Source organism: Athene noctua, chromosome 11 (genome assembly GCF_965140245.1).
Source record: "Athene noctua chromosome 11, bAthNoc1.hap1.1, whole genome shotgun sequence".
Taxonomy (NCBI): domain Eukaryota; kingdom Metazoa; phylum Chordata; class Aves; order Strigiformes; family Strigidae; genus Athene; species Athene noctua.
Window position 1 is genome coordinate 4,395,464 of NC_134047.1, and position 13,872 is coordinate 4,409,335.

General features: G+C 38.2%; 1 protein-coding gene across 1 annotated transcript; it reads left to right on the forward strand.

Moving 5' to 3' along the window:
• Positions 1-579: 579 nt before the first annotated feature.
• Positions 580-12,594, forward strand: LOC141964757 (fmr1 neighbor protein-like). The gene is made up of 7 exons (XM_074915459.1): positions 580-700; positions 1,780-1,851; positions 3,894-4,007; positions 5,561-5,698; positions 8,410-8,506; positions 11,710-11,852; positions 12,532-12,594. The coding sequence occupies exons 1-6, from the start codon at positions 580-582 to the stop codon at positions 11,810-11,812; spliced, it is 645 nt and encodes a 214-aa protein (XP_074771560.1). The 3' UTR covers positions 11,813-11,852; positions 12,532-12,594.
• The last annotated feature ends 1,278 nt before the right edge of the window (positions 12,595-13,872 follow it).

Here is a 13,872-nt window from a genome sequence, read left to right on the forward strand (position 1 = left end):
TCAAGATCAGTTACCTGTTCAGATGGCTGTTGTAGCATGTGGTTTTTTTCTAAAACATAACAAATAGCTTTAGGCAGCTCAGCTCTGGAGTACTGATTTGGGGGCATCTGCATTTACCTCAAGTTTCTGTATTTTTTTTAAAACACTTCCTAGTTTATTCAAAGAGCCTTTCCTTAATAAAAGGAATGGAAATGTTGAAAAGATTTATATCAGATTTTTGCTTCAAGTGTTGTATATATTTGAATCTGTGGGATGATCCTGTTACCTAATTAATTCACATTTAATGGATGATTGGGAAGCTCTAACTTAATCACTCTGGCCAAACTTTGTCTGTTTTGATTATATTTTGATGTCTTGAGGCATCTGTTACCTGGTCTGCCCCGTTTGGTGGTTCTGTGTTACACACTGAAGTGTGGTTGATAAATAGCATAAACTAGGTTTTTAACTTAGTGAATTAGAAGACTAAGAGGCTTTGCAACAGTCTTTGGGGGAGCTGATTTTTTTCAAACTGTGTATACGGCTTTTTTCTGGCTCCCCTGTTGATGCAGTTTGATCACATCTGTACATCTGTTTACTGAGATGCGTCCTAGTAACGGAGCCCGTGGTGATGCGCTTGGATTCCGCATTGTTGTGCGTAACCAACAAGCCCGTCGTTGCAGTAACCTGCTCAGCTGTAGCCTTCCTGTTCTGACAGCAGCAGGCAAGTCAGCAAAGCAAGTATGTAATGGGGAAAACTGGAATTGTCTCTATCTCCCTTGTTTTCCTTCTCCCGGGAAGTGGTTTCCTCTTCCCAATTTGTCCTGGATGGCATTAGATTTTAATAGGTATCTTGGAAAACATGATTCCTATCAAGAAATAATTTCACATTTAACTGCCAAAGCAATGTCTCTGTGGGACAGAAGGTGTCTGTATGTTACTCTACAGAGCAGGTACCTTCTAACCTCCGGAAGGCTTTGCTCATTTAGCAGCAGGAGGGCGGGGAGAACAGACCCTTCAAAGGCTAATACCTGTATGAAATGCAGTCTTGCTTTTCCCTGTATAGCACTTCAGAATATAGGGTTCTCCTCCCTTACCAATACTAACAAAATCTCGAGGCTTAAGCTGTTCTAGTATATGTGGTAAAAAGTGAAAAAGACCTTTTTTAGGGTATCAACAGGAGCAGCAGGCAAAGTGAAATATAGCACCTGGCAAAGTAATATTCAGGGATTGGTTGGAGGCAGTAAACCTAGCTTAAACCTCATGTTAAATCACTATGAATGACTCGGGGATTTCTAAAAGTATTTTTATCTATAATAATTTTGAACCACCTTTTTGAAACGTTTTTGTCAAAAGCATCTCACAGACTGATTGTGAAAAGCTTGAAGAGTTCAGTGAGCTAAACTAGAATTCAGTAGTAAGCTTCTAACAACTTGTAGTTCTTCAGTCCTGATCCTGCTCATTAAACACGGATTAAAATTTTTAGCTAAAAGTTATCTTTTTAAGGTGTCAGGTGTCCAGCTCTAGGACACTTCAGAAAGATCATTTTTTAACTAGCCTCTGTTAAAAAGAGGCCTCCCTTTAAGCTCTCTTTAAATGACAAATTTCTTCAGAATTGCTTATTGCAAAAAAAATATTTCACTGTTTGGCCTGCTCCTTACTGAAAAAAAAAAAAAAAAGGCAGTGCTGCTCTGTGCAGCAATCTGCTGTCATGTTTGTTCTAATCCATAAATATGAAGTTAAGATCAATTTTTTTTTTCATGCATAACCACATACCTGTTATTACATTTGGTTTTATTGCAGTAATGCTGCTAATTGGCACCCATCTAGCGTGGAACTATGTGGTACTCGTACTGCTTTGTACCGTCAATTCAAGTGAGTATTGGAAGTAGAAAAGCATTTTCACAAAAGCAGCGAGTACTTTTACTAGCAAGAAGTTAAGTTTACAATTTTGTTGTCTTGGTAATGATTGAAAAATACTGAAAAATATTGCAAACAGATAATTACTCCAGATGGGACTGATCAGTCCTGACAAATACAGCAGGGTATGTTTTTTCCACTAACTATAGTTCCCATTTCCCTCTGTGCATCTGTATGTGAAACACATGCTGCTTGTTTTATCCCTGGCAGTGTATCTTGCTTTTATTTTACCTTTAATTATAGATTATTCGTTTTTTTTCCCCACTTTGACTTTTTATTTTTTCCCATGTACAGTTAATGGTGTTTTTAAAATCTGTTGAGACTTGATGTATTTGCTTACTACAGCAGGTGGCTCAAAACAATAAGCAAAGATTTTTGGCTGATAACTTGCACTCACACCAGAAGTTAAATTTGGTCACATGACACATGTAAAGGATCAGCCCACACATTAATCATGATTTGATCCAATGCATTGAGAAACCAAACTGCAGAGACTTACCTTTACAGATCCTGGTGAACTGTCAGCTGTCGGTTGCTGTGTCGTTGTAAAAAGCAGCTGCACTATCTGGATGAGAAAGTAATTCTGTCTAAAAAAAAAAAAAAAAAAAAAAAAAGGCAAAAACATTTTTCCAGGGTGTAGATGTTTGTGAGCTCTAACGTAGATGTAAATGTGATTCATAAATATGTGACGCAGCTTGTATTGCTCGGCAGTGCCCATTAAATGTAGGTATATGGCTTGTGTCTCTTTAAACTCATATAGGAGTCATGTGTAGGACAGCCAAGGACATGTTTTTGGATGATTCTTACCAAACGCTGGATACCTCATCTCATGAACTTCCTCTGAAATCATTATGAAATCTTTTAAATTTTCTGTTCTTCTATCTTGATTATTGGTGGGGAGGGAGACTGTGACATAACTATTAGTGTGAACTTTGCTGGTCACATTTCTGTTATACCTGGGTTTCTCTGTTTTGACATGTGTTCACTTCTTCCTACTCTGATGCTTCTTTTTCCCAAGGGATTTTTGTGTGGCACAGAAGAGGCAAGTTGTGCCCCAGGACAAATAGAGAATTTATGCTCCTGATGCTGCTAGCTGAAGAATCATTCAAAGACTAAAGTTGTTCAATACCTTAGTTTTTGGTTAGGCCATGATCTCACTTCTGTTCACAAGGAACTATAAAACCAGGAAACAGCTTTCAATAAATTCCATCACTGAAAGCTATTCAAGTTGTGCTGGTGTAAGTTTCTCGTATGGAAGGAAAACAGGCAAGCAAATAGGAATACTGGGTTTCTTTTTTTTTTTTCCCCTCGTTGTGGAGTGGTTGATTCCAGTGGAGTCCCACTGTGATTTGCACTTCTGGCTTAATGAAAAAGAGATGTAGTGAGGCAGCAAGGTTTACTGATGCCACATTTTTGGGGGTAACATAAATGAAAAGTGATTGGGAAGTCCCAGATCCACAAATCAGTATGGTTTGGAAAATACTCCTGTACCTCTATATTCAGGGATGTTTTGCTCTTCTGCATGACTGCTACAGATCACTGTCTGAAACATGATTTTGGGATAGATGCATGTTTGGTTGTATCTGATACAGCTGCCTTTCAGCATGTTTCTGTGTTTCAGTTGGGGTCTGATCTTTAACTAAAACAAAGGCTGAAAGTCCTGCTTGCATACATAAGAGAAATAGGAGTTTTCATGTAACCTGGACCTTATAGGTGAATAGCAAGGCTTTTTATCTTGACAATTTCCACCTGAATGGATTCTTTAATTTAAATTTCACAGCTTTAGTTCTTTACTTATTGTGGTTCATGAAGCAATTGGAAGAAATATAAGTGAATTCAACAGAAAGACATCTATGCTTAACCTTGCTAGCCATCAGTAGTTGCAATTCATAATGACTATAAATGCCTTCATAATGAAAGATAATGAGTATGAAAATGTCATTGCATTTAATTACAGATATTTTGATGGTAATGAGTTAATCATTATGAGCTTTCAGGTTTTGCACCAACAACTCAGCATGTTATAGAAAAAAGTGAAGTGGCACCAAGAAAACTTAACGTGAAGCTGAAAGATGCGTATGAATCTGTCTTAAGCTTCTTCAGGCCAGTGAGTAAGTGTCACTTCATCACTGCAGTATTGTTATTCTTCCCTTTCCCCTTCAGCCTCACTTCCAGGCCACTCTCCCACCCCTACCCATCAGCATTTAGTGTATTTAAAACTCTTAGTCTGATACTGTAAAACTCACTAGATCTCTTCAAAATAGTATTTTTAAATGCCCCTTTGGAACAATCATAAATTTGCTTCCACTGCATTACTACCCACTTCAAAACCCTTCGTTGTCTGTGATGTGACTGATTATGCTAGAAATGCTGGACAGTTTGGTGTGGGACCCACCTTGCCTAGCTTTGTTGTATCTGATCAGAACAGTTTTCTAGTCTTCCCATGTACACATAGGAAGAAAGGAGCAACTTGGCACATCCTAAGTGAGGAAGGATTTTGCCCCACAGTGCTGTCTTTTCCACTTCTACTGGCTAGGGAAGGCCCCAGGGCCGTTAGCTTAGACCAAGCCACTCACTGAACCGCTGAAGTTAGATGACAAGAACTACATTCTTTCATAAAATTGTTGAGAAGGAAATTGCAATGCTAATTTGCTAATGTCAATAAGAAAAATTATATCTATGAATACAGAAAGGGCTTGGCATGTACAAAAATTGCAAGCCCAGTTTCGTAACTGGATCACAGACAAACAGGAGAAGCAGAAATACCACTTTTCACTTACTATGGCAATGCAGAAGCATACTAACAGTGTACTTCCACTGCTATTACTGCCACCTAGCCCTAAGTAAACACAGAGGTCTCATAAAGTACCTGATCCTCCATTTAATAAACTGTATTTGGCTGCCAGTAATTATGATAAACATGAGACTGACAATGCAGCCAATCTTGGAAGTGGTGTTGGAACCAAATGATGCTTTTCAGCTGCTGTGAAAGTGTCACATTAGGGATGTGATACCAAATTTTACAGGAATTAAATATATAGACATCTGCTGTTCATAACTATTTAATACATTTAAGTCCTTCCCACAGAAGATCTCATAATTATCAATAAATCTGTTATTAAATAGCAAATTTTAAAAATTCTTTAAATACTTTGTTCAATAACTGGATATCTTGGAAGTTTGTTCCTAACAGCTGATTTTCAGCTGCTTGTAGAAACATGCAATTAATGCCGAACAGAGTTGGTTAGTTACAATATATTCTGTGCTGGATCCCTCAAAAAAAAAAAAAAGTCTCAAATTTCTGTTTTCATTTTTTTTAATTAGAAACAGTCCAGTCTGAAAATTTAGTTTGTCTTTCCCGCTTACTTTACAAACCTAAGTACAAAAAGGTGGCACAGTGGTGGTTAGATTTGGTTTTGTAAAGGTTTCTTACTGAAACAAAGCAAATTACTTAAGATTTTGTATGACATGAGTTTGACTTTTCTGTTAATGTAATATAAAGATTGATTAGTTTTGGGGAAATAACATACGTGAAAGTCAATGATACTGTTTTCTAACAGACACACCCTATCAAAACATACTAGGGACAGCAAAATGATAACTTCCCTCTACTTGAGCATTGCTCCTGGAATAGAGATCTTACATATTATTTCTTTTTTTAAAGCATGCCATTACAGAGACGACAAAACCTTAACTCCTTGTCATGTAGGAGAGCGCCTTAACACAACTGAATGCTTGGAAAATAAATGTTGTCCTTCCAAAAACAGTCATGAACTGAAATGTTACATGCCATTTAAAGACAGTAAGTATATTCTGTACATTACTTCCTCAGCCAAATGCTGCTTCTGGTCAGACGACGTGATTTTAATTTCTGTTTCTTTCTTTAGTTTCTCAGGTCACTCTCTTCAAACTGTAAGCTTGCATTTATTTCTGCATATATATTAATACAGAAAACAATTCATTGATAAAGAATTGACTGGATATCTTGTCAACCTCAGCACAAGCAGAGCAAGTGTTGTGATACAAATAAATGTAGTGATGTATATTAGTACAAAGAATGGAGTGAAGGCTTTATTTGTGGAAAGGGGGTCTTAATCCAAAGTCGTAGTGACTCTGTGAAAGTATTGTGAAGAACAGTTGAAGGAGATGGATATATTTAATGTGGTGAAGAGGAGGCTTATTGGTTATTTAATAACTACTGAAGCCTGTTTAGAAGGGCAGTTACTAAGATCAGGGAGCTACAAATTATTCTGTGTAGAACCAGAGGGCGTAACAAGTGGGAATTACCATTAATTGACGCTTGGGAAATTTAACTTGGACATTAGGGGGGAAATTCTTTAGGAAAGCAGCACAGCTCTAGAGCAAGTCATCAGAAAGGTTGTGGAATCACCATCCTTGGCAGTTTTGAAGACTTGGACAAAGACAAACTTCACTTGGTTTCATGTTGATGGTAGCCTTGCTTCAGGAGGAAGTTTGGTCTACATGATCTGCAGAAGTCTCTTACAACCAGAATTTGTGTGGTTCTGTGTTCTCAAATTCAACCTTAACATAATATTCTACCTTCCTTTTTTCCTTTGAGCAAAGACTAGGTGTGCATGATTATTTTTATTTTTTTTTCTCTCATATGAAAGAACACAGTAAACTATTTTTGTATGTCCTACCTTTTCACATAGCTCTGTGGAAATCTCTGCTTTACTGAAAGTGTATCAAATCTTAATGTTTGTCCTAAATCTTTGCTTTGTAGAGTGAGTTGTTGCTTTTCACAGTGAAGTTGCTTCAAAAAACTGAAAAATGCAAAAATCTTAGACACATTTTATTAGACACAGAGTTACTGGGTGTGGAAGGGATGTCTCAAGAACATACAGTCCCATACAATCCTCCCTGCTAAGGCAGGGTCAGCCACAACAGGTTTCCCAGGGCTGTGTCCAGCCAAGTTTTGAATATGTCCAAGGACAGAGACTCCACAACCTCTCTGGGCAACCGGTTCCAGTGTTCATAGTTTTTACAAAAAACAAAAAGAAACGCCCCCAAAACCCAAACCAGTATAAGATTCTTACATTCAGATGGAAAATTGTGTCCTATGTGCCTTATGCCCTGACACTAGATATGTATCTCATGACATTGTTCTTGACAGAAAACCAAGATATTAGTGATGTTTGGAGGTTCATCAAAAACCTAAATAGGAACAGAGCCAAATATTACCACTTTTTTTCTATCACAACAATTCCTGTTACACTGTTTTTTTCACCAAAAGCTAAAGAGGAAGAGTTCTCAGACACAGGCAATCATGCCAAACATGCATGTTGGTAAAAAGAAATCATAATCTAGAACTTGATGGTTTAGGTCTTCCTGATACAATTCAGCATACATCCACTGATTTCAGAGATGACATCCAGTTTTCAGGAAAAGCTGACTTAATGCTGATATGAAACCCTAAGGGAATACTTGTAAGCTAACATGAATTCACTTTCTGCTTGCTTGTGCTTGCTCAGAAGCAAGCGGAGGTCAGGATCAAACTTTAAATTTTTTCTTGTAGTTGAGCAGCTCCACATTCCAGTGCTAGGGCAGCTGTAATTACTACGAGCTGGGTAACACTTGGTAGGAGAAAGTGCCACTCAACGTGAGGCCATCAGAATCTGTTTGTTAGTTAGGGGCCTGCACAAATGAAATGTTTCAATAATATTCATTCCCCACTTGAGCCCTTTCATTATATATAAAAGACACTTCACTATAGCAAGAAGAAAAGCTGTGCAGTGAAAATTTTGCTCATTTTTAGGACGCGTACTCAAGCAAATGTTAAAATTAAATATGCTTGTCCAACTGTGACTGCTTGATTCCTCATTCCAGTTAAGCTTTTGTTGTTTGGACATAAATATCAAGGGCTGACTATTTTACAGAATTATTTGTTCATAGATTAATTATCTACTTGAATGCTCCTGGATGTACAACATATGTCCAAAGAAAATACAAACACTTACTGCCCCGGGAGCACATGCTGTTTGCCTTATAGCAATCTGTTGACAAAATAGAAGCACTTAGCAGATATTAGATTCATGGCACTTGCATTTCTGTAAGATGGTCACAGGCTGTGTACTTGAATGGTTCTTATCTGGGAGTTTTGTCTTGAATTTCACTAGGAATAAAATGAGGCTTTAAGAAAATGTTGCAGAAGTTGTGAACTGAAACATATAAATAGCATTCATTTGCATGATTTTGTCTCCATTCATAGAGAAGCTTCTAGAGGACTTTGATTTCCACCCCCCTCCGTGTCCTGGGCTCACTCAAACCCCAGGTGCTTCTAAAACTAAGTAAACACTTGGGCTATGAGAACTCAGATCAAATTTGAGACTTGATCTTTCTCATTTGAGCTCTTTTCTAACACCTACTCTTTTCCATTGTGTTGCTGGCTGAGATACATACATGTCTGTCTTAGAGGCTAATCTCTGTCATCTACACCTCGATGTACATCTCAGAATGATTCATAACTAATGCAAACTTCTGCTGACTCTACAGATCTGCAACTGGCATTTCGAGTGCTTGTCCTTGTGGCAGGAGGATTTTTGATTTTGGGGTGTCTACCATTCTGTTGCTGTGCCTTTTTGCAGAGGAGGTAAGCATTAGAGCATGACCAGGTCAAATTTATGATGTACTACTTCTAAACGTAGAAAATATGGACAACTGACGTGTTTGAAGTCAGTGAGGGGAGAAAAAACGGGGGGAAAAGGCAAGAAACTCATGTGCAAACCTGAAAAATGAATCCTGCTTTGAAGCTACATAAAACACAGTCAATCTGGCTTAAGGAAAAAAAGTTTGATCATGCCTCAGTACTCTTTCTAAAGACCCAGCTATAAAGGACTTGGACCTAATCTTATTTCCCTTGCTTGGGAAGTTGCATGTAAAGCACAAAGGCACACTGCCTGCAGCTTGGGGAAGAAGTCTGCGCATAAAACCCTGAATGGGGCTTGAGCAGTGTGGTGCCTGCACTTGAGTGCAGCTCCTCAGGAAGCAGATTCTCTCCTGGGCCTATATGCTGAGATATGGAAGACCAGACTTTTGTTGCTGCCTTGACTGTCCAGTTAGCATCCCCCACTTTCTGCCCCTGCTCCCACCAAAGGCTGATATATCCATACATGGGAATAGAAACCAAGTTCCTTTAACTTTGGCAGGAAAGCAACACCAACAACTGCCAACTCCAAGTCAAAAACATGGCAAATGAGACTTAAGAGCAAATCAAGCTATTGGCAGCCTGCAACGCTACACAGAGTCCATCCTGTTCCACCCAGAATAGGTTCATAGGACAGTGTCCTGAGTGCAAAGAAACCTCCGAAAAACAGTAAAAAAGAAATGGAAAGTTTTGAGGAAAAGTTAATTTCACTTTGTAACATAAGTTTAAAGAGAAACAAGTGACAAAACTTCCTGTCACTTGCTTTAGCTCTCAGAAATCACAGGGAGAAGGGAGACAGAAAGAGTTTTTACCACTGCCTTCAAAAGCACCTCTACAAAAGTGTCGTTGCCTGCGGTAAATAATTGACTGCTGTGCAGGAAATGACATGTGCAAGCAGGAATGAATTAACTGAAAGATAATAGGGAAAAAGGAATGAGAAAAAGCGGTTTGTAAAGAACAAAATGGAGAAACGTTTCTGTGTGGGATGGACCTAGAGTTGTGCAGTAAGACACAGAAGAACACAGTAGTAGGTCTGAATAGAATAAGAGAGATGGACTGGGAGTGTGCTTGGGAGAAAAACAAATTATCTGTAATGCTTTTAATGTGTAGTGAGATCTTTTTAATGTATAGGGCACATTGCAGCCTGTGTGTGCTATTCAAGCAGTTTAGCATTTGATACTGTCAAGAGTTTTGGCATGTGTGTATGTTCTTATGTTGGGAAAATATAAGCTCCACAACATCAAAATCATTAAACTAAGATAGAATGTATTAATGTAACTGTGCTTTATTTTTCTAAGGTGGTAGTTCATATTGAATGGGTAATGCTATAGCTTGGTTAACATGACAGAATTGTCTTTTTTGTGAAGATTCCCCCCCCCCCCCCAGTGTTAAACTTTTGCTTTACTAAGATATTAGTAGTCTGTGTGGGATCGTATACATGCGCATACACACACACGTAGACTTTACTAATGTGGCTGCTTAGCAGATGGCTATTTGCTATGGAGTTCCACATTTAGACAAAACCTGCTGTGAAAATCTCCACATTACATCTTACACTGTGCTCAACAGCTGATGTTCAGCATACAGATAGCTGCACTGAGTCATCAGTGACTCTGAAAACAGAAGGCAAAGAATTAACATGAAATTATCATAAATTTTCTGGAAAATGAATTAATATGTGTTCGTTTTGAGAGAATTCACATTAATGTTTAAATGATCATTTCTGTGTTTTTTCATAGCCAGTGAAACTAGGAATATTGCTGTTCTGCTATGACTTGTTTTTTGCTTTGTTTTTTAATGCAGTGATTAACCAGATGCTAAATGGTTTTAATTTCCAACATCATACATTTGAGTTCTTGGAAAGGAGCAATTCTATAACATAGTAACTTTGAGTTTTACCAGTTTTAGAGACAGTTGATGGAGGATATGGCTTTGAAAAGCATACCTTTAGCGAGCCTAAAACCTTCACTCTGGATGGAAATTCTTTTGTTTTCAACGTTGTATAGTCATTGGTGAGAGGGTCCTATGTACAATGCCAAAGCTGTACTGCAATGGACATGTAACAGAGTAAAATTGTTCTCTAAAGTTGTCAAAAAATAAAAGGGCTTGTGCTGAAGAAATTAGGGATAATTATTTCCACTGGGCCTCTTTTAAAGGAAAATCCAAGGTTTCCCATAGGAGTCTGTATTCATATTTAAAAAAAAAAAAAGGGAGACAGACACCAAACCTGGGTGACTGGCCCTGGAAAACTTTTGCGGGCACTTGTGCTATGTGGCTAAGGGCGGCTGTTTGTCAAGAGATGCCCAAGACTAGGACAGCAGAGGTAATCCCATAATATGGCCAGACTACGAACGTGTAGGGACATGGAATTCCTGTAAAATTGATAGCTGAGTACTCCTCTTGCCACACTTGATCAGCACTAGTAATTTCCCGAGTCAGTGAGGCTTTGTTACTTCCATATCCCCACTGATGAACTCTGTTTGCCTCCTTCCAACGTTTTTTTTCATGCAGGAAGCAGAATCTAAATGTGCCAGTGCCCTGGTAACAGTCACTTTCTCTCGTGTGCTGTCAACATAGTGTATCTCTTTTTGAGCTGTGTTCTCTGACACTTCTGCTATGTCCATAACTCTGCTATCCTATCTTATTTCGCTCAGTTTTGTTAATCTTCATTAACAACCACATGCAATGGTGGGTAAGTTAAGACACTAAAGGTCAGGAAGCTGCAGGTGCACTTAACTAGTGCTGTATTTGAATAATGTGTACATTTTATAAATAGAGTAAGAATTAGAAAAGTCTTGATTTCATTCTGCTGAATTCCTAGTACAGTTGTGAGTAGCAGGCCATAGAATTTGGTTGACCAGCTACTGGGGAAATTTCTGGTCATGGTTGCATTGTATGAATCAGAAGGTGAGCTGAAATTTATGAAGAAAATACAAGAGATGGGAAAAACTTATTGAAATGCTTTTCTTAGCCTTAATCTGTCTGTGTTCAAGTGATGAAATCTTGTGATGGCCCCTGAAATCAACTGTAGCTTTGTAGTGTTTTTTTTTACTGGAACTAGTATTTCATGGCTAAAGTATTAGGTGATGTTGTCTAAATCCTTTCTTTGAAAGTCAAACAATTTCAGCTGTTATTTTAATATGTTGCAGTCAATGCTTCAATCCTTTACGAAGTGCAAACAAGAAAATAAAGAAAATTGTTAGGAAGAAAAGAGAACGTGGTGATGATGTTCATGACCCTTTACTGGACTGACTTAAGAAAGACTCTAAGGACCCTAAGAACAAAGAGAAAGGTAAACTAACCTTGGAGTATTCTTTTGTTCTTTCAGTTTAGGATCGTTATCTTATATTGGTTCTGTATAGAATACTAAACACATGCAGTACTAAATGTCTGTTGTGTCCCAGTCCAGTAAACTTTGTCAGGGATCACCTTCAATTTCTATTGTGAGAGAAGTAATGAGTCTGCAAGAACTTGATTGCTGTCCTGTGATGCTATCAGGGCAAGCCATGGACAGTATTACAGTCCTAGGTTTAAGTCCTCTGCCATTTCAGTGTTCCTTATCCCATGTGCAAACCGCTGCATGGGAAAGTGGAAAAGCAACGTAAGGTTTTGCTGCTTTCAGGAGGTGCAGATCCATTTCCAGGCACTGAGAAATCCATCCTTCTGTACAGATAGGGGTATTTTACAGCTGACATGGTCATGTAGCTCCATGTCTTGGCATTCTTTTTCTATGCTGAAGAGCAGTTGACTGCTGAAATAAATGTAATATGAGAGTGAAATGCTATTTACTCCACAAACTATAGCCTACTAAAGGTGATGATGAAATAAAAAAGTGAGGTCATTAGACAAAAAGGAGATATTTCAGGGAGAGTATTGATTTGGCAAAAAATGTAAAGATGTCCCTAAATGTAATTATACTGATGTTTATTTTTGCTTGTTTGTTGTTATTTTTTTCTTCCCCTTTGGTGTAGAGGAACATCCACCTGATCTAGAAGATCTCAAGCAGAAGGAGACCAGGATTACTTGAATATGCCCTAGAAAATGAGATGTTTTGTTATAGTATCAAAGTAATACAGTGTTGTCAACCCTTAATAAAGCTATTGATTTTGCTCATTCTGTATTTCCTATACGAAAAAGCTGGTAACACTGAAAGTGAAAACTGCTTGTGGCAACTCCTGAATAATAATGCCAGTCTTCTCATATTAATACGGCATTCCAGGGGAGGGATATAAAGATACTGGTTACATGCCCATCTCACTTTAGAGGTCAGTCTTAGAATATTATCTGGATTAAGAAGAGAGTGTTGTAATGCATGAAACTGGTAGTGAGTGGCAAGCTGACTCTGTTTCAGTACTGGGTGGTGCCATAGCACAGCAGTGCTACTCTTACTGAGGAGGATGGCTAATTCCCTACCAGGCTGCAGAGGACTGGGGAAAATCTGTTGTTGGGCAGTTGCTTTAAAGATATGCTTGACAAAAATACAAACTGCTTGAGGAAACTGTGGTAGTGTTTTCTCTGGCGTTGTTTCTCTCTGCAGTGTATCACTGCACCACAGACTCACTCTCTGTGATCTTTAGATGACCTGCCTCCCAAGGTAGGTGATTTCATAATGCAATTTCACTCTGTTTCCCTGTAGTGTAACAAAAATAAAACAAACAAACATCTAACAGTTTTCAGCAGCTAAGTGCAAAGTGAGAGTGAGGAGCTAAAAGAATGTCAACAGAAATCAGTATCACCCATAATAATGCAATCACTGGTCATTTTCTTCTGGGGCTGTGAAGTCCATGTAGAAGAATTTCCAAGAGCTACAACTGGGAGGACTGGAACTTTGCTCCTGAACTAGAGAATAAATATTATGAGTTTCTACTGTGTACTTTCAGGATCCCGCATTTTTCTTAATTTCATTAGTCCTAAAAAAGGTTTCACTTAAAATCCAAGTGTATTAGGAGCATGGACATGGGCGATCTCATGAATTGCCGAAGTACTTACTGATGGTCAGATATAACTATATGCAGGAGCTTTAAAGCCTGACTTTGTAACCATTGCAAGCAGCATTGTATTACAGATTAATTGGTTATCATTTTGTAAGTAAAAGTATTATGATATTTTTGATGTGGAGCAGCAGAATGATCGAGACTGAGTAGAGCTCTCTTTGCTTTCCAAATCTGATGTGTATTTGCTGTTTCTTGATAGTATTTTTATGAATAGTGAAGTTATGTATATAGACATTTTAACAAAGATAAAAACAGCTTCCTGCTACATGAATTTAGGGGCGCTGTCACAGCTGAAATGTGCATGTGACAGATCACATA